General features: G+C 46.5%; 2 protein-coding genes across 6 annotated transcripts in view; one reads left to right on the forward strand and one right to left on the reverse strand.

The window, feature by feature from the left end:
- Positions 1-20317, forward strand: part of Sap47 (Synapse-associated protein 47kD) — a 65566-nt gene extending 45249 nt beyond the window's left edge. Inside the window, exons 5-9 of one of the 4 annotated variants that reach the window (XM_076820201.1) lie at positions 2047-2187; positions 4053-4192; positions 4640-4770; positions 7308-7502; positions 20054-20317. In XM_076820201.1, the coding sequence (XP_076676316.1) occupies positions 2047-2187; positions 4053-4192; positions 4640-4770; positions 7308-7502; positions 20054-20094 (648 nt within the window). In that variant the 3' untranslated portion in view covers positions 20095-20317. Of the gene's footprint in view, positions 1-2046; positions 2188-4052; positions 4193-4639; positions 4771-7307; positions 7503-8360; positions 10168-11469; positions 14745-20053 lie in introns of those variants that run through there. The other 3 variants (XM_076820199.1, XM_076820202.1, XM_076820200.1) reach the window with 3 other exon arrangements.
- On the reverse strand, positions 12392-20870 carry LOC143373205 (uncharacterized). 2 transcript variants are annotated; one of them, XM_076820195.1, is made up of 11 exons: positions 20339-20870; positions 18579-20263; positions 17527-18510; positions 17163-17456; positions 17041-17085; positions 16874-16978; positions 16559-16799; positions 15964-16343; positions 15740-15891; positions 15533-15662; positions 12392-15456 (listed from the first exon to the last, which is right to left on the reverse strand). In XM_076820195.1, the coding sequence occupies exons 1-11, from the start codon at positions 20847-20849 to the stop codon at positions 15385-15387; spliced, it is 4599 nt and encodes a 1532-aa protein (XP_076676310.1). In that variant the 5' UTR covers positions 20850-20870; the 3' UTR covers positions 12392-15384. The 2 variants fall into 2 exon arrangements, with proteins under 2 accessions (XP_076676310.1, XP_076676309.1); XM_076820194.1 differs by having other exon boundaries at positions 15740-16343.
- Between the last annotated feature and the right edge of the window lie 317 nt (positions 20871-21187).

Consider the following 21187-nt stretch of genomic DNA (forward strand, 5'->3'; position numbering starts at 1 on the left):
CCTTAGTACCTGTTCACCTCTTCGCGACGTCACACCTATTTCACCTGTTACCAAACAGATCCTATTACTCGCCGAAAAACAACGGGGCGACCAGTTTCGTTTAATTAAACTGCATATTTTCATTTTCCCGATCGACGAGCCTCGCAACTTATACTTATATAGTCTGATATTTAGGTTCTTTATAACGGTTATTCCGAATAAAGGTTCTTCATACCTCTTCCAAGAACCGAAATCTTTATAATAACGGTTTCAAGCCCTTCTCGCGATGCATTTCGTGCCCCCCAGCCGCCCTCCGCCCCTCGGGTCGCTCGGACCGCGAGACATTTGTACGATTTCATTACACCGTGCGCTGGAAATTGCTTCAACTATCGGATGAATTACGCCGGGAGGGAAACAATGACCAGCCTAGCTATCCCGTATTGGGAAAAAGGGGGACGAAGGAGCAATACTCGGCCCAGAAAGCAATTTCCATCGGTGGAGTCGTTAGCTTCGGCGCGGAGATTGACGATGCTTAGGGGTAGAGATGGGGCAAAATTTGTATTTAAATGAAATCTCGAATAACGAATGAAAGTTAACAAAAAAATTATGCGTCATGTGTCGAATAAAGTTATTTAAATAAAGATTTTGCTCATCTCTGCTTGCGAATAAAAATATCGATCTCTGATGGAAGTTTCATGGTTGAAGGTAAACATTAGCGTTGCCTGCCCCCCGTGACTCAATGTCTACGCGAAGTCGAGAACTTGATTGACCCAAATGCGGTAATAAGGAAGGCTGGCCGAGGCGCGCTTCAACACCCCCGCCACGTGATGGCCTGTCTGGTAATATTAGGTTGATGCCGCGCGAAATATCGTTACCCGCTCGGCTTGTATATCGCGGTTGAATGGTGCAGGCGGAACGAGAGTTGATCGTCAATAGTTGTACAGCATATTAGAGTGGAAGGGATGTTCAAGTCCAGACGCTCGTTGACCCAAATACGAGGGCGGTAATAAGGGGGGCTCGGTTATCCGAGCTTAAGCTCTGAGCGCCGCAGGATTCCCCCGTCTTTAATCCTTTTAGATGCTTGGTACACCCCCGTGATCCCTGATCGTCCATTTTTCTTCGTTCCCGACCCAATCCTCGCCATTTGTTTCATTGTACCCCGCGTCGTCTACAGTTCCCTCTGATCCCGCGCGTTATCCCCATCGGCTGGTCTAATTTCGCATGTTTAAAAGGATAACTGCGCTGCGCGAGAATAAAAACCCGTGGCGGATAGAGCTGGTGCCAAGCTCTGCGACGCTTCGAGGATGGAAGTAGGAAGTCTCCATTAATTTGGAATTCTGAGAAGCTGCCGGCTGCTGTAATTGACTTGTACCACTTTTAACTGGATCGCCAGGTGGGGATGTCTGTAAAGATGACAGTTTATCGACAGGCTTCACGTACGTACGGGGAGTCTAATCTGGTCGCGTACTCGTCGCCGGTAGATTTGTATTATTGAAAGATTCCGGATCCGTGTACAAGATCGTTAAGTCGCGAAAGGCAGCTGCAGACCTGCCAGAGGAGGCGATTAATCTCATACATATCCAAGTAGCCGTGATATTATGGTCTGGCTTCCTACGGTCGTACACGGCGACCCTGTTACCAGTCGCCGGCATGCAATCCAAATTTCAACGAGCCACGGAGACCCGAAGCTCCGCCGATGTAAATCTGGCATCAGCGAAATCCACGGCTGCGATCAAAACGATCCTCGCGGCCTGCGAGGTGGAAGCAGCAGTGGTATCGACAAAAATACGATAAGGATCTAATTAACGGGGGGTGAACGTCCCGTCGCGTCGCTCTCCAGCTTTTACCAAGCTCCTCGTAGCTATTTCCGTGCTTGCTCGCCAGGCCATCGATGACACCGATAATTGCTCTCTATCTCCTAGCCTAGCGACACTTGTCCCATACCAGCACCAGCTGTTTCCACCCTCTGTCTCTTTCCCTTCACCCTGCCACCCCGCATTTCTCTCTCTCTCTCTCTCTCTCTCTCTCTCTCTGGCTCTGTGTAATATGGAATTAATGTCATTTCAGAGATTGGTCGCCGAGCTAAACAAAGAGCAGGAGGCTCTCATTGCGGCTAACAAACTCGCTGAAAAAGGGGAGGCCGTCGCCCCGTGGGTCGGTGCACCCAACGAGGACGTATTGCGCGAGGAATGCTTATCGCTATCAACCGTGAGTAATAAACGTTCCGCCTTATGCGTTCATACACGTGCCCCTGCAATACGGCCCCATCCGTCCCGCACGTGGATCCTTGGAAAAAGGACGACGCAGGGGCGTGTGCAATTGGATTCCTTAGCAAAGTGGAGGCTGTACAGTGGAAGAGATCTAGCAAAGCGCTCGGGGCACGCCCCAGCGGCGTGTAAGGCAATATGCTTGACGATACGACTCAACGAAGCGGTGTGTTTCGCTGTTCATTACCGGGGTTTAAATATATCGGTTCACCTTTGTGGTCCGGGTTCACAACGCGCCTGGGGTGCAGCATTGTAGGGGGCATCTAAGGCCAAGCGACTTTCTTTACCCTGCCACCTAGACCTTCGCTGGCCTGGCTTTTCACGCGGTTCTCAATGTACCTCTCGCGATTAACACCTTCTGTGATGGCAAGGGTGTTTTTCTATTTTTTTTTTTATTATTCAGAGTCTTTGCACGGCGCGGTGCCATTATTTGCGTGGCAATAGGAGAATTTCAGGTATCATTGAACGATGAGAATATTTAAGGAAATGTATTTAATTGAGGGACACTGTCGAGTGGCGACGGAAAGTCGGTCGCGTGCCAATAGGTAGCCTTGGGTGAAGGGTGGTAATATCAGTGTCATAATATCAAAAACTTTACAGAACTACGTGTAGCCCACTGTACTCCTCCAACCGTACGTAGTAAACACGCCGCCCGGTAAGATGATTCGCGTAACGTCCGCTTTGTTCATCAACACGGGAGGACCGGCCGACATCGAGGAATTCCCGTGCACGCTTTTCCCGTTTCTTTTGCGTCGCCACTGGCAATTGCGTTCAGAGGATAGCATCGTAATTAGCAGCGATCAACGAAGTCGTAATTGAATCCCCCGACCATCGCGGGTCATTCATTTGTCACGTTAATCGGGGAAGCAAGCGGATCGAAACGATTTTCCGGTAATTGCGGCTTCTCGAGGAGGTGTCCCGTTGAAGGAGACACTCTCGCCGTTGATAAATCCCAGCCGTCGCAAAGTCGCCGTCAGCGAATTAAGGGGGAACACCACTGTGACCGCCGGAAAAGTAAGCCATTTTTAAGATTTTTTTTCAGGCGTAATTTACAGTTTTCATAGAAAAATTGTATTGCCTACCTTTAGTACGCTGTCTTAAGAGACTATAGAAAAAAAATAAATAGAAAAACATCCATAAGTTTTAATATATTAATTAATCTTCTAGACCCCCGCACGCGAGCTGGTCGAAGGTGTAACTATGGAACAGCAGGTCCGAAATCAAATTTCATTTTTTTTGTTATAAACTATATGAGTGTAGTCTCCGTTGTACGTACGGATTCCTTGATTGAAAACAAATGTTTTGAAATACGCTCGAAAAACTGTCCATCTTATTCGAGAATTTTTGAAACTTTTCTTGTAAAGCGCACAATTTCTACAAAAATAATTTGTTTAAGAAATCGGTACGTGCAACGGAAACTACACTCACATAGTTTATAAGAAAAAAATGAAATTTGATTTCGGACCTGCTGTTCCATAGCTACACTTTCGACCAGCTCGCGTGGGGGGTCTAGAAGATTAATTAATATATTAAAATTTATGCATGTTTTCCTATTTATTTTTTTTGTATAGTCTCTTAAGACAGCGTACTAAAGGTAAGTAATAAAATTTTTCTATGAAAACTGTATATTATTCCTGAAAAAAATTCATAAAAATGGCTTACTTTTCCGGCCGTCACAGTGGTGTTCCTGCTTAAAGGAAATACCGTCGGGGTCGCGTGTCTCCGCGCGGCCACGAAACTCCGCGCGGCGAAGCCGGCGAACTTGACGAACTTGTCGTGCATATTTCACGCGGGCATTGATTCTAGGATCAACGAAACTTCCTGAGGTCCCCGCCCGAGGACGTGAATTTCGCATGGGACTTCGACGCCGTGCAACCGATGGCTCAAGCTACGCTGGCTCTTGATCCGAATCTGGAGAACATGAGGTTCCAGCTGGTGCCGAAAGTGTACGTAATTCCGCACAGTCCTTCCGATACTAACGGCTGGAAGATGAATATCTTTCGAGCGAAATTGGGGGGTATGCATCTGTGTCCGTTGAGTCTGGGGCCAAGTCGCCATCAGATTGGCCTGCGTGCCTAGAGTCCACTGTTACTTTTGAATAATCGTATACGCTGACCCCAGACTCGGGATCGGTAATGTCACAGCATCCACACGGAAGCGTATCCAGGAAATTATCATCGCGAACGGAGTGGTTTAACTCGAGACCTCCGGGAAGTCGATATCCACTTCTCTCGGGGTAACCGCGAAGTTCGTGTACATAGCGGGGAGTCGATTAATTACCGATCTAAATTAAATCGCCAATTAATCAGCGCCTGATTACGGCGAATCGGGGCCGGTGTAACGTTCTGTGTCAGCTTCAAGTTCACACCGAGATTAATTCCGTTGTCGCGCAGCTTGTCGGAGGAGAATTTCTGGAGAAATTACTTCTACCGGGTTTCGGTGCTTCGCCAGAGCCACGAGCTGAACACCATGGCCAGCCAGGCGGAGAACATGAGCTCCACGGGAGCCGTGAATGAACCTGCAGGTAACTCGAGGTCCACCTACACTTTGCGCGCTTAACTGGGTGCGTTTGCACGGTGCACTGCGCCCCTCGACTTCAATTAAGGGCTGGCGCCCTCTTCTTTTCTATTTGACGGATCCCTGTCGCGCTCTGTAACGCGAGAAACCCGAGGACGGCTATCCGAGGTCGGTCCAGAGGAGCGTCGCATCGTGCACACGGCCTTCTCGCTTGTTCTCTGGTACTTGCTGCCCCTTAGTTTGCATTACAGTTTCGAGCTGCTTCACTCGACACCCCTTGCTCCCCTTATATCCGTTCCACCGAGGGGCGAGCTCCTTTCGCCCCTCGAAGCACGACGCCGGTAAACGTAGGGTAAAGGTACCAGAAGTTGACCATGTATCAGTAGTTGACAACTTTTCAGAAAAACCTGAAAAATAAGGTTTTTAGAAGTGCAACTATCTCTTTTTAACAGCGCGCCGCGGCTCCTACTACCCACAGTTCGCCACTTCTACAACCCCTGGCAATAAGTTTGGAACCAAACGCAAAAATACGAAATTAACGAGAAACACCAATATTTTTTTTATGTATAATATGCAACGATATATATATGAAACGCGTGGTAATGTTAAATTGGTCTATTTTAAAGTAAAAGCACCAAAAATAATTAAGAATTTTGTTTATTATATAATACAAAATATGGAAGAAACAAAATGTGTCTGGGAAATAAGTATGGAACGGACCGATGTTCTCGGACCGATTTTTATTTTCAACATAATAACGCAAGTTGTCATCGAAGCAAAATAGTTCAAAACTACCATCAACAAAAAGACTTACGAACCATAAAATGGCCAGCAAATATCCCAGATTTAAGTTGCATATTATACATAAAAAATATTGGTGTTTCTCGTTAATTTCGTATTTTTGCGTTTGGTTCCAAACTTATCGCCAGGGGTTGTAAGAACCTTGTTTTTCACGTTTTTCTGAAAAGTTGTCAACTACCGATACATGGTCAACTAACTGGTACCTTTACCCTACCTCGGGAATCGAACGCGAGTGGATATCGAGGAAAGAGTGATCGAGAGGAGGGGACGTTTACAAGCGTCGTGCTGCGTTCACGCCTGATTTATGATCTGTTCGGCAACTCTGGGATGAAATCTTCTTGCATGGCACATTTGACAATTTCTAATGCGTCGTAGAGCCCCTTGTTCATCGACGCGCTAGCAACCCTCGCCTGGCGGATGCGGGGTCCACTCGGACCTACCCTAAACGTATCAACTCATACGCGTCGCTTGTCGAGAAACATGGAAGCTTCAAATCGCATCGAAATCGAAGCTCATTTTCAGATGCGCATCTACGAACGGAACTGTGGGTGAAAGCCAGACCAACGTCCGATGTGCGCGCCGTACTATCCGCTGCGCGAGGGTTAAACAACGTACTGGCGTGCTCGAATTGGCAGTCGCCCGTTTGTCACCGGCGATCTCTTGGCTCGCTGTTAAACGTTGCGCGTCAATCATTGATCGCGCTCTTCTATGCGCCGCGCCGAATACAGTTGAATTTCCACGGGTGATATCACCGATAAAGTTGTATAAAGGTTAGCTATATCGGCGATACCGTGCGCCGATGAAAAGCCCGCGGGGGACGGACGTAGTCTGAATGATCGAGCCCGGGGGGTGATTAAAGTCGTGCCGGCTATTATCTCGTACACGTCAGAATCATAAATGCAACGTTAATTCGAGGCGCGAGCCGATAATCCTGCCATGTCGATAAAATTATCGACTCGCGCACGCTGGAAAATCAGCGGAGCGCGCCGGTACGTTGGAAGAAGCGCGAACCGTTGCCCACTTTCGATGACGGGACGGGTGGATGTCAGAAGAGAGCGGGAAGCGTCAACCGCGAATTGGTTCGCCCCCGCGAACGATGGGATTTCCTTGGGAAGAGATGAACAGCCGGATAAAACGAGGCGCGACCCCTCTGGTCGGGAGGCGACTGGATCGACGGCGATGCCTGAAATTCTGTGTGATCCATGAATCCTGAAAACGATTTTCGCGAGCTTCCCGGAGAGGCTTCCCGCCCTTCTGCGCTCCCGCCGACTGTCCCAGGGCATTCAACCGGTTCCCTACTATCTCGCTAAATGAGAATTCGATCCCGGTGACTCGCTGCGCCGCTACGAACTTGACTCGAAGTTTAATGAGTTCACGAGACAGTTAACGGGGTCGTTGACCGGCCCTGTCCGTGATTAAAATCTGATGATTCCTGTCGAGTTAGATTTGTTGGGAGCTGAGTAGTTAAAGATCCTTGTGGAAGTCAAACTTTCTAAAGAAACCAGACTCCGAGATGCTCGTCCTGGGTCCAGTAAGCACAGTAGACCTCCTTGTTCTGCGCTTCAGTCTGATCAATCTTCTTTCAAATAACGTCCAAAGAAGTGCGGCGAGTCGCCCGCGGTTCGTGACGCTCGCCTCTCACGGAACAGTGAGCAGCGAGCATAAATTCAGCGAAAAGAGAGTTAAGAGACCCCGGTGAGCATAGTGCTTAGCGTTAGGCAGCTCCCAACCCTTCTAGTTTAGCCGTGAGTGTTGTCTTGCGAACAGTTCAAGTGACCACTGGCCAGGAAGGCAGCGGAGCCGTGACCAGCAGCAGTAACAGCGCGTTGGCCGATTCGCCAGGCCACGAATTCGTGTCCGATAGCATGAGGGTCTCTGACACGGACCTCCAAGAGGTCCGAGAGGGCATGAAAAAGCTGGGGATGCAGCCACCGAAAGGTTAGTGATCGTTGGTCGTCGTTCAACCTTGCTTAAAGAGGGACCACTGCGCGGAACGCATAAAGAACGACGGTGCTAACTCTTGGCACGTATTCCCACGGTCTAATTTGTCCTGTTGGAGAGGATTGGCCGCGGTATTGTCCTCGATTCGCTACCCCCTGAAAAGAACCCGCGTGCGCGCGTTGATCGCAAGAATAAAATTCTTTTATACGCGCACGCCTTGACGGGGCGACGAAATTCCAATATTTCGAAGAGGTGTCCGCGCGTTGTTCCGTTACGACCACCAACGAAATTTTTCCGAGCAAGAGATAACGCTCGAGGGGGGAACGAGCTCTGTTCCTTCCCAATTTGCCGGCAAGATGAGTACTCGAGGTTCGAGGGAGAGGCGAACAAGTGACAGCCGTGTAAGGTGCGCAGAGATATAATGTTTCCGACGGTTGCTGGCAAACGGAAGGAAAGAGCGGTTCCCTCGGATCGACCGATCTATGCCCACGACACCGGGTGTCCAAGAAATACCATCCCACCCCCGCCCCCGTGAGTACAATACGCAAATCAACGTCATCGTGAAACTCGATCTCGATGTGTTCCACCAAATTTTTTTTTTTTTTTCCACCAGCCGTTAGCGCCGTTGTCACCAGTAGTCTGTGTGCTCGTCCAATCGCCCGAGCGGCTTCTCTCCTCAACCTCCTATCACTGTGCTTGTTTTAGTAGGGGTATGCCGGCGGTCGCCGCCTTCCGTTTTATTGCCACACAAGACCACCTTTCTCGTTCGTGTTCCAAGCCTTGCTAGTTTCAAAACTGACTCTGTTGATTACCTCATGTGATTAAACGACCGCTTTCATTCTATTCTGTCAACAGCTTAAAGAAGAGGAGACACCCCCCCGATAAAAGCATTATCCAAAAAGCACCCCTCCAAATAATACAACAAACTTCTATCCCCCCATCTCGGAAGCCGACGTTGATTTCTCGGTTCTCGTCCATGATCTCCTCGAACCCTCCCGCCACCGCCCTCTATATTCTTTTCGGTTACTAACTCCGCCCCTATTCAGTTCTCAGTCTCCTTTCTTGTTTCGCCGGGCCGATTAATGTTTGAGTGATCGTTGGGCGTTCTCGCGAGACGAACGGTCCATCGTCCAGTTTGTTTGTGTTCTCACCACCCCCTGTACAACCATCCCCGCTAACCCCCACCACCTTTCGTCTCCACTCTCTCCATCGTCACTGCTCCAACTTTTTTCGTTTCGATTTCTCCATCCCCCGACGTCGATGGGATCTCGCGACACTATCGCGTTACGATCGGCGATTTAAAAGAAAAAAAAGGTAGTCCGTGAGAATTTACATTATCGTTATCTTCATCGTTGTATAGATGTTTGTCGTCGTTTGCAACGCGCGGATCGTCGGCGTCGCCGTTCGTCGATCGCGCGATCGATATCACGGGATAAACTCGTGGCAGCGAGAGAGAGAGAGAGAGAGAGAGAGAGAGAGAGAGATTGAGGGCGGGGAAGGGTGAAGGATAGTAGAGGGTAATAACAACCATTGAGAGGAAGCAACGTTTAGGGACACGTCGGATTTGAAGCGTGATAAAGCAGCGCGTTAACCGATAGCGCCCGGGTTCGCGCGAATAGCAGCACGTGGTGTTGAGGGGGAGAGAAAGAGACAGCGTGAGTGCGTGTGCTTGTGTGTGTTTGCGTATGCGTGAGTGCGTGTTGGAGAAAGTCAGAGGGGAAGAATGAGGGATGGCTTAGAGGAGAAGAAGAACGAGAGGGAGTCTTTTTATGAAGGGGATGAAGATGGAAAGGGAGGAGAGAGGAGAGGGATAAAAGAGTCTCGAATTACGCGAAGCAAAGATAAGAAACTCAATTATATGTATGTCTGTCTGTCTGTCTGTCTGTCGTCTGTCTGTCTGTCTTCGTTCTTAATCAATAGCCATCTCTTGTCGATATTCTCCGTGTTGTAAACCGTTAAGAGTAATTAAGTAAATGGAGAACGACGATATATGTGAAACCACGGCGAGAGGTGATGCAGCCCCGAGGAGAGAGGGAGGAGGACGACGATGCGATAATTGATTCCCAAACGAGGGGATAGGACAGAGGGAAGCAGGAGGGTAAGAGAAAGTGATTTACTAAATGTTACGTAAAGAATTAAGGCAGAAAATAAGATAACACTTCGTTAAACGACAATACGTGTTTTAAACAAAAGCTAAACGAAAAGAACACTAACAAAATAACTGGGATTGAGCTGTAATTTCGTCCCGTCTCTCGTGGGTGTTGTCCTCGTAGTGATTCCCTTCCGACAACGCAGAGGAAAAAGAAAAGCAGAACCATCGTACAAGTTGCATCAGAACAGACTAATAGAAGAACAACAACAACAACAAAAAATCAACCGCCAGGCGAGGGCGATTCGTTTACACGACCGTCCGCCCCGAAAGCAGCGGGAAATTTGCGGCGGTGCAAGAGAATGAAATGAAAAATCGAGAGCTCGGAGTGTCGAGGCAGGGATGGACACTGAGAGGGTGCGAGAGAGCGAGCGTTGGGAATGAGATTAATTAACGCGCTGGGCGCGTTCCGCGCGCGGACGGACGCTTAAGCGGCGAATAAACGGGCAGGGGAGAGAATCCGCTCCGATGCGCGCGCTTCCGAAATCGTAAAAAATTCCCCCAAAAACGAGAGGGGAACAAATTTTGAGGGGGAAAGAGGAAGACGACGCGGAGAAGGAGGAAGCCTGAAATGAGTTAAAACGAGCAAAAGAGGCGCGAGGAAGAAAGAGCGATGAATCGACAGGGGTGCGAACGACGCCTCGATAGGCCTCCACGAGCCTATCGAACGTCGGCCGACATGGAGAGCGCATGTAAAGACGAATCGATATAAACGCGGGGCATGGCAGAGAGTGAGAGGGGTGAGTGTGTGGTATCTGGCTGTTGGCGAGCGAAAAAAAGTTGGGAAAAGGGGGAAAAAAAAAAGAATCGGCGATCTGGTCGGTTGGCTCGGTTTCCGCGAGGCACGGGCGAAATAATTCACTCGAGCTGTCAGTAGACGAGCAACGAGCCAACCGTGGCGAATACGGTTTCATCGGGTTTGTCGCAGGCGTTCCGAGCAGGCGAGCTCGCCCGACTTCGATATAGCCGTCGCTGTTCAGACGCGTTTAGCGTGATCCCGCGCCGAGAGAGAGACGGTAATTACTTAAATCGCGTTCCCGGAGAATAGGGTTTCCCAGACCCGATCAATCGACCCTGAGAGCGCTTATCATCTTAGTTCCGATTGTTTTAACGAGACGGTGCGCGCGAGCCCAGCGGAGAAGTCGTCGCGACCAGGGCCCGTGCCCCAGGTACGGCGGAATAAATCTGCTCGCCGGGCGTCGGGTGGGAAAGATGCTCGCGGATCCGTAAAATCTTGCGGGGTACCAACGCTTGTCGCGTCGCCGGAGTAGATTAAAAGGGGGTGGAAAACCGCGTCGCGTGGGACGCCGGAGAATCGCCACCCGTCTCCGCGCCGCCCCTGTCCACGGTTTCTCTGTCCTTGCGTGGTTTGAGTTTTTGTCTCCCTCTCCCAGCCCCCAAACCCTTCCGCTTTACCCCAGCTAACACTAACACAGGGACACGATTAAATTCTCACACCAGCACACGGGACGCGGGGCGCGTAGTCTCGAGATCGATGCCAAGAAACAGGGACACCGGGCTGCAAAACTCGCCGGCGCGCGCTCGCACACGCGCATACACACGTTGCATCTCTGCGCCGCGTGTACGCGTGAGTGCCTGCGTGGCTATATTCTGCCACGCGTATACGATAACACACCACACACACACACACACAGGACACACAGGACACCCATCGTAACGGGGAACACAATGAAACGCGACAGAAACGGAACACTAGCACGATGGCGGGCATTCTACCGCGTTACGGGATCCCAGCGCGTGGCCCGCTCGAAACTAGGTGCATATACGTACAACGGTGCTTCTGAATCTCCGCAGAAGAAGATTGGGAGCGCGAGTTGGAGGCCGAGCTGAAGGATTACGAGGTAGTAGTGACCGGCAGCGAGGGGAAAAGCGGCGTCGCGACGGTGGATAAGGACGATTGGGAGAAGCAGATCGACGAGCTCCTAGCCAACGAGGACGAGGATCTCAAGTGAGCCGGGGGATCCCCTTTCTGACCGGTTAAACGGGCGATCCCGCCGCGTTTCAATTGAGATCCTAGAGATGTCTTTCTCTTACCATCGACCTTCTTCCGAGAATCACGCAGAGGATCGCTTCTCCGAGACAGAAGGATCCTTACCCTTTTCATTCCTATCCCTCTTTCTTCTCCCTCTTTCTCTTGCTTTTCTCTCTCTCTCTCTCTCTCTTTCTCTCTCCTCTGTACACCTGTCGAGATGCGTGCCAAAGGATGTCGTGGACGGGATCTCTTCTTCGTGGAGGGTCAGCGTGATGTTTAAGGCCACCAATACCCGAGGGATGTAGTCAGAGCGAAGGGTCTTGGCTTCTTAAGGCCACGGTAAGGTGGCTACACTCCGTCATATCGTCGGGTTACCCCAGTTCTTCGGCTTGTCTCTTGGCTGGCCTAGAAGGAATATGGGAAGAATATCAGAATCACATATTTGCGATACGAGCGGCCAATATCCTTCGCCTTGACTGATAAAAATCGTCGAGATTATTATATACCATGTACGAATAAAGGTTGATGCGATGGGAGAACGAAGGAGAGGGTGTAAAAATTAAGGCGAAAGTGAAAAGAGAGCCCGTTCCTGTCTTCACTTTTCTGGATATCTGTCTCGGCAGGTACGTTCGCAATCCTCGAGCACGATGAAGGTGACTGAGAAAACGGGGGGCGTAGGCAAAGAGGAAGGGAGAGATTGGGGTAGGAGGGCGGTCCGAGCGCCACGGACAGGCTCGTAAATTATTTTGCCGATCGATCGATCTCGCTTCCCGAACCTCCGTCGGTTCCATCCGTCGATGATCTGTGGGTCTAGCGAACGGTGGACGGCCGTGCACACGAAACGAACACGATGACACTTAACGCCACACTCATGTCAATTGTTAGACGACTCGCCTTCGATTACGTCGGGGGCGTTTTAAGGATTCAAGGAAACAAATGTGAGAAAACAAATTTCAACACCTCTCGTTTGTAATATCGATCGTTAAGGGTATTTGAAGAGGACGCAGACGAAAAATAAAAGTACGCCTACGTATTAACGCGACGTTAACTTGAATTGCACTGTGCTACGGAGTATATATACGATTTAACAAACAAAAAAAAACAGAAAAAATGCGAGAAAGAAGTAATTCAATTTGAACGCTCTTCATCGGGTTCGAAGGATCGAGGACTTTTCCCAACTTCTATTATTACACTGCCGTGTGCCGAAGGACACCGTTTCGAACAGATCGACGCGTATCGTCGGCTTCGTTTCCTTGAGGAATAAGAGCACGTACTCGATGGAACGCTTTATCCTGCAACGATCCTTTATTCGCTAGCACGTTGACGCGGGCTTCGCATGCCAGCGATCGTTAACTCCGCTCGACGAGCATCCGCGATCTGCTCCGCAACGATATCATATCACGCGTGCCTGTCGCGGTACACGGATAGAACGAGAGCTTGCAAAGATGCGCGTATTATATTTGTATCGACTAGGAGGCGCATTGTTAATGTTGCATTGCAAGAGGCGACGTTGTATCTTATGTTGAACTCGACGATAATATTTGTTAAACGTTTCCATCGCGCTGGCGTAATGATGTTGAGCGTAGCCGACGATCCCGGTGCCCACGCGAGCGGGGGGGCATTAGTCACTCGCAACCGATCGGATCCCGGAGTACAATAGAGAACGAGCAGAAATGTAAGAGTTCGATAGAGCCCCGGCCGTTAGTCGCGTAGAACCGCAGCAACAAACTCCTCGACATGATTTTTCTCTGTGTGTGCGACATGCCGTCCAAATGATTTCCTTGCGCCCGATGGAACTGGGGCAGAACAACAATTTGCGGATAAAGAGAAAGCCGCGGACGACAAAGCGTCGCGGTGCGCGTGCAGATGATCGCCGCCTGGAACGATTTTGATCGAGCACCGAGCAACTCCCACCGGCCTGCACAGCGCGACGTCCAGTCGTCATCAAAATAGAGAAGTCCCTTCCGCGTGGACACCGCAATCGATCGGCAGCAGAGTCTTCGACTGTTGCATTCTACAAGCAATTAACGAGACATGTACAAAGAGGTGGGTGCGTTTATTACACGAAGGAGGGCCAGGGAGAGTTGATAATCGCGCGAACATAAGCGAACGGCTGCAATGTGCGTAAAGAAATCGGCAATTGCATGCGCCGCGGGGGTTGAGTACAGACTTTTCGTCAATTCTTGCCTCCTATCCCACCCCTTTGAAACTTGACTAATTGGGTGTAATTAGAGAGATTCGTTGAAAGGGAGACTGATTCTGAACTCGGCGGTGGTTCGCCGCGTGCGCGTGTTTCGCCCAGCTCGCTGCGAGGGTGCGTTTCATTCGGACTAGTCGTTAGATGGATATATACGTATTAAATTAACTATACATATACATATTATATTAATGTTAAGATGCCACAATTATTCGGGCCTAAGTTTGGTGGGAGCTTGCGGGCGAGATAAGCAGGAGGGTGGTAGGGCGCCGCGTGTGAACGCGATGGGATTGCGAGTGTGTGTGCTTCACGTGGCTCGGTAATGACATTCTCCCCGAGGCGATAATCTATGTGCGGTTTCTTATGCGGCTTATGCCACTATATTGAATACATGTGAATTCTATTGCGATGTTGACTCTTTCGTTGGCGGCCTGTTACACGTATTCTATACGATTCCTTTCGCCGAGGGCGACGCTCCACCCGCGCGTTACTTCTGACTGTCCGTTATCCCGTGTTTTTTCGTGTTCTCTTGTCCCCTCCCCCCCTCCGATTGAGACGTGAGAAAGTACATTCTGCGACTGTGCCCTTCATCTGCCCGACGACGGCTGAGGGAGATCGGCGAATCAAGGAATAAAACAAGCAATGCGTCGACGAGCGAACGTCTTTTCCCTCTGTGCAAAATTCGGGACGAAACAGATTCAATGGCCAAAGCAAAATTAACGAGATTCATCATCGTATGGTGTACTTCGGCAGTCCCCCTATTTCAAAAGCGACTCTGTGAATTGTGTAATTAAAGAGAAAAAGAAACAAAAAAAGTGCTATCCTATGGTACAGTGCATATTCACTGGCGAACATACACCCGATACGTATATATAAAAATGATATACATATATACACATATGGAAATAAATAAAAAAAATATATATGTTGTTGACTCCATTGAAAGTATGATAATATATTATATGAGTAACTAATGTGAGAGTATATCAGGAGGCAAGCATTCAATTTACGGAACTATTAAGAAACTACTATAATTGCGGAATGTAACAATAAAGGGTCGTGTACCTCGTGAAAAATAAACTGGAACAAAAAACAATAACAGCGGTAACCCATCAATCTGTTTCCTGCGAAGATATTCTCCACGAGGATCTAAGGTGTTGTATGCGTTGCACGGTACGTATGTATATCCTGCGTCGTCTTTATCTCAGTTGCTTCAATCCCAACGCGTCGACAGTTGTCGATGGATAAGTATAAGACATGGAAGAGAAGGAACAACACCTTGTTTAAAAAATACGTTATTTTAATACAAACTGCGGTTTAAAAGATAAAAAAATACTGTTCTATCGTTAATGATCTTATCGTATGCCTTATAGGGAATAGCTTTGTTTCGAAATATCACAGAAAACTGGGCGCGCATTGTAACATTTTCGTGAAACGTTACAGCCGTCGACGGCTGTGGTTATCCCATCCGGTCTTCTCGAGAGTGATACTTTCTTCCTTCATAATTTACGCCTAATGTGCAAGTTCTATTTACAATCCATTATTTCCGTCTACTTCTCAAGCTGCGAGAAGTCGTCGCTGGTGTTGTCGCTGGCGTAATTGTTATAGAACTCTGAAGAAGAAATATAATGCGTATTGAAGTGTACGAATATTATATATCGAACCATGTGAAAATTAAGAGGGCTTACTTCGATTGGCTCGATGTCTTGGAAAGATTCGTCCCCTGTTAAAAACAACTTCTTCTTACGAGCATTTTTCTTCCTATCCGCAGATGCCCCTGGTAAGGGAGGTGCCAAAACGGTCCGCTTCACGGTTCGCCTAAAATAAAAGTGCATTTCAGTATCTAATTTCAAATTACACGGACATACGCTCGATATAGTTGCTGACGAGCGTACTTGGATTCAGAACCAGAAAGCTCGATCACCGATACATCGATAGGTTTCGGGGATGTCTCGTATCTCTTTGGTGGTCGCCTCACTCTGCGTTCTTTCTGCACCACCTCATCCTCGGACGTATTTTCGCAATAGTCTTTATGGATTTTCGGTAACTGCGGAAGAATAATTATTAAATCTAACTCGTTAATTGAACACCTCAGCGAGCAATCGAACGAAAGAAGTACCACTCGTTTCTGTTTCTCCAATTCTTGTTGCTGGTCCTTTACTAAATTCTCGTACTTGCCAACCATCTCGTCTCTATGCTTCATAAACGCTTCCATTTCGCGTTCCTTCTCGGTTAGGCTATTTTTCAATTCCTCGTTCAGATTTCTTAATCGTTCGTTATCCGCTTGTCTTTCCTGAGCGCTCTGCTGCAACAGATCCAATATCTTGGCGTTCTGCTCGAAACTCTTCAAGCGCGTTTCTAAGTCCTGGATGCGCTCATCTCTCCGAGAAAGCAACAGTTTAGTGTCGGTTAAATCCCTGATCGTGTTTTTCATCTCCACCTCCATTAGCTTGTCGCTTCTGTTGTCGTCCTCGCTTCTCTGTATCATATACTTCATTTCTGCAACAGTCACGGAACGATGAATATTTCTGTGGCACTGATCCGTTGCGCAGACACAACAGATGAACTAACCTTTAGAGGGCCGGGATTTTTTCATTGAAATTGTACATTTTATTTACTTAAAATGTATGCATATATACCACCACAATGGCCGGCAAAGTATCAAAATTCTTAGGCGGCCACTATAGTGCCCGGCCATGTAAAGGTTAACTAACCTTTCTGAAGGGAGATTATTTCAGCATCTTTGTCCCGCTCCTTTTCCTCTGCCTGCTCTAAACGGTCTTCGAGCTCTAGAAGCTTGTCACTACTCTCGTCCAGCAATCTTTGCACATGTTCCTTCTCAGCTCGGCACGTTTCTAAATTCATGTTCAACTTCTCGATCTCTTGGTGAAGCTCACTTATACCCTCGAGACTGTGCTCCAATTCCATGATTTTTGAGGCATGAACATCTAAACACTAAAAATAGGAAAATTCAGGAGAAGATTGTTATATTATATGGGATTTCGTATATGTAGAGATTATTTAAATACCTGCGACTTGATATTATTCTTTTCCACTTCAACAGAAAGTTCCTTCTTTAAGTTAGCAACTTCCTTCTGCAAGTTACTCATTGTTTCCTCGTGTTCGTTTCTCAACTGGAATACAAGAGAAAGATTGGGTCTGCAGATAAAATTGAAACATTGCTGTAAGTACTTACCTTCGTGGTATGGCTATCGAAGTCTACTTGCAGGGTGATTAACTTCTGCAAATGTAAAGTGAGGTTTTTCACAATTGCAAAATATTACGTGAAACGCTGTATTAAAAGAAGAAGCTACGTACTTCTGAACACTGACTGTAGTCACTCTTAGTATGAGACAGCTCCGTTTCGGTTACGTTAAGACGCTGGTCGTAATCCTCGATTTTTGTTTCCAGAGACTCCTTAATAATATCCCTATCTCGTAATGCCTGTTCAAGGCGCGTTATCTCTTCCTTTGAAACGACAGAAAGCTTTTGCAGCAATTCAATCGATTCTTTATATTCTTCTACAACAACATTATTTGCGTTGCTCTCTTCTGAAAGTGTTTCTACTCTCTGTCTCAGAGATAGTATTTCTTCGTCCAATTTTTCAAGCATCTGCGAAACAGTGAAATTACTATAATATAAGAGTTTAGAGGCATGCAATACCGACAAGATGTTTACACACCAGACATTTTTCTTCATGCTGAGATTTTAAATCATCATATTTCACTAATCGTCTCGCTAATTCGTCCAAAATAATATCGTGATCGCCTGCCTCCCCGATAATACTTCTTTGAATGTTCTCTTCCTCTCCTATACATTCAATTGTTTGACAACTTCTATTTTGCAAATCAGGCTCAGTGTTAGTCGTCTGTGGTTCTTCAGATTGAATATCCACTTGACAACCTATCTCTGCTGTCTCTACAACTTCTATCGGTAGCACAGGCTCACCATTTTCAATCTTAGGCTTATCACTATTAATTTGCAAATTACTTATTTGATCGGATATATCCTGTAACTTGACTTTAGCAGATTCCAAGTCTTCTTTCAGACTCTGTATTTCAGTCATGCTTTGGGTTAATTTTTCCTTTAATGCCGAATTTTCTGCTTCGATGGTTATTATTTTTTCTGCCATTTGAGGATCAGGTTGTTGGTTTCCTGTTTCTGTATGATTTTCATCGTTCTCGTCTGGCTTATTTAACACTTCTAAGTAGGGAAGAGCAAGGACTTCATCTTTCAGAATGATTTCCTGGGGTTCCTGACCTTCCAGAGAATCAGAAGATGTGTCACTCGCTTCGTTCTTCACTTCTACATCTTTCACACTGTATCTGTTCAATGTTGTCTTTTTCAGTAACTCAATTTCGTCTAATCGTAATAATTTTTCATTTTCCAATGCATTTATTTGATCTTGCATATCTTGCATGTTACTTGTGTACTCTGCCATTTTCTTATTTTGAATTTCTAGCTTCTCTTCCAATACCTCTGCAGCTTTGATCTTTTCTGATAAACAAATATTGATATGCCCGAGGTCCGCTTCTAAGTAGTCTATCGTTTCTTGCTTTTCTAATAGATCTTCTTCTTGCTCTTTAATGATATATTCCTTTTCTCTTACTTCCGTGGTGATCGCTATATACTCTTCTTTCGCTTCATTTAAGAATACTTTAAGTTTCTGGAATAATGATTGATGTAAGAAGATAAAAATGTTACAAATTATTTAAAAAATTGTTATAAAATTACCTTCACTTGTTCCTGCTTAGTAAACAGTTGAGTTTTTAATTCTGTTATATAACATTTGTCATCGTCGTCGGAACAAACATCTTCTTGTGCTGAATTCAATAGATTCTTTACGGTTTTCAAATCCTCTTTCGTCAAACCCAGTTCAAAAGTTACTTTATTCTTTTCCACGGTTAACGTCTGATTCGCTTCTTTAAGCTCCTTTGCGCTGCTTTTCAGTAATACTATCTTTGATGTCAAGCGCGAATTTTCGGCTTCTAATTCCTCGATATTTTTTGAATCATCGCCGAGATTGTTATCAACGAGAAACGAGCGACTTCTCTTACGGCTACTAACTTGGTCCAGCTTTTGTTTATAGAAGTCTTCAACCTGTTTCACGGACCACTGAAGCACATCTTCTTGCTGCTCTTCCACATCTTTTATGCGATTCTTCCATTCCAATTCAAGCTGTTTCATGATAGCGGTATAAGTATCAGCCATTTCTTGACGTATTTGTAAATCGCGACTTAACGTAGAGCTCTTCAAATTAGCAATTTCCTTTTTGAGTCTCTCGTTCTCGCCTAATATCTCCTCGTAATCCTCAGCTGGAACGTAGCCGGTTGTGGCATTTTCGTCAACTGTATTTTGCCACTCTTCGCTTTCTAATTCAGTGGCATCCCAATCAGTCACCGTTTTTATGCTTTGCGTGACTATTTGCGAGAATCTCGACCTTTTCTTCCTACGCATCTTCTCCTTTTGCTCCAAAACTATCTGCTTCGCGATAGCGGAGAAGTTGAGAACGTTCTGCGTTTCTATATATAAGTTTGGTACAGGATTGATGTTCACTATCAGAGCTAAGTGCTCTTTACCGGACAGTGCTTTTTGAAATAGCCTTGTTAACTTTGATTCTCTAAACGGACCGACGAGTTCAATTTTCTGTTTCGACAGCTGCACGTCGTGAATTGTTTTCAAACACCTTCCCAGCACCAGCAGACTCGTGTTGATATTCTGCGCTTCCTTCAGTCTATCCCCGATATTTAATGTTTTCTTCAAACGTTCCGAACCGGCCAAATCGCAGAATGCAAACGTGCTAACTTCGACGGAATCGGTATCGTTCTCTACGTAATACTTCAATAATTTGATAGTGAATATACAGTGTGATCTCGAACTCCTTGCATTCAAAGCAGTCGCAGCCACCTTTAAATTATACTGCCCAGCCATTAAAACCTGATAAGCCTCGGAACCAGAATTCACGCAAACGGTCTTCAAGCCTTTAATGAACGCCCTGCCCTGGGTGTCCGTTGCTAACTTAAGGGGCGTTCTCTTTTTCTGACATTCATTTGACAACAGATCGTACACAATCTCATTGTAAATTTCGGCAAACGAGACCCACACAGAATAATGTGCGTCGATACATTGGCTAGGTCTGATAGGCGACTCCTCTTGTAATAGCTTCTGCATTTCTTTATAGGCATTAATGTACTGATGCTTGTCCACAGAAGCGAACGTCAGTAACTTAGTTTTTATCTCCAATTCCTGAGCACGTTCCAAAGGATCCAAGCATACAACGTCGCAATGATTCATTGACTTGTAAGAGGGAGTCGATTTGGGAGTAATATTGGAGAACACGAATTCCAAACACCTCGGTATAATTCCTGGCGACGTGGTGGTCCCCTGCAGCGTGTACGATTTTCCGGAGTTTGTAGTACCTATAATTTATGAATAAAAATAATTAAATCAAGAACACACATAAATGTGTTTTATGCAGCATCCAATGTCTTTACCGTAGGTCATAATGGTGCAGTTTTGACCACTTAGAAACTCTACCATTTGCTGCTTCACAGCTTGTTCGAATAATTCTAGCTGAGTAGTTTCTGGGCCAAAAGTTCTGGTGAACGTAAACTTTCTACACACAATATCGGTACTATTTGACCTCTTCAGGCAACTGGTATTATTGTCCAACGTGGGTAGCCTCGTATATAAAGTGGACATGTTGATAATGTTATAGGCATCCTGTTGCTCCTGCGTCAGCTTTAGTTTCCTGGGAAATGGTTTCATCCGCAAATAAACTTTTACGGTCTGCAAATCCTGTGATTCCGAAATAACCGAACCATACTCTTCCGTGGAATTAGATTCCTCTATTTCGTACACAGAAAGCAAGTTCTTTTTGGTGCCGTCTGCAATGCACGGTCTTTGCCCGTGCGCTAATATGCTCGGATCTCTTCCAAATAAGTATGACATGTCCTCTTGTGGAATATTATTAAAAGATCTAACAGAGTCCAATGTATTATCCATCTATAAACATGAAAAGGAATAAGTTTTAAATTCGGTAAATGAATGCAGTTGAGACTTTCTCTCAGGCAAATATTGCTGCAGAATTCTATAAAGCGAATTATTATGTTTTAAATATCAGTATTGACTACGAGTTGAATAATCGGGTTCTCGATAATTCTCTCTGCACACTTACTTTCGTGCCGAACTTCTAGCGAACACTTAAAAAATAATAAGCTAACAGCTACTCTTATGTGTTAAGCGAAATCTTCAACAGTCAATTCAAAATAAACAGTCACCGGCATTTCTTTCCGGTAAAGCTCACGATAGCGTGAGTGACGGTTAATAATGCTTTACTTTGA

The sequence above is a fragment of the Andrena cerasifolii genome, chromosome 9 (genome assembly GCF_050908995.1).
Source record: "Andrena cerasifolii isolate SP2316 chromosome 9, iyAndCera1_principal, whole genome shotgun sequence".
Classification (NCBI taxonomy): domain Eukaryota; kingdom Metazoa; phylum Arthropoda; class Insecta; order Hymenoptera; family Andrenidae; genus Andrena; species Andrena cerasifolii.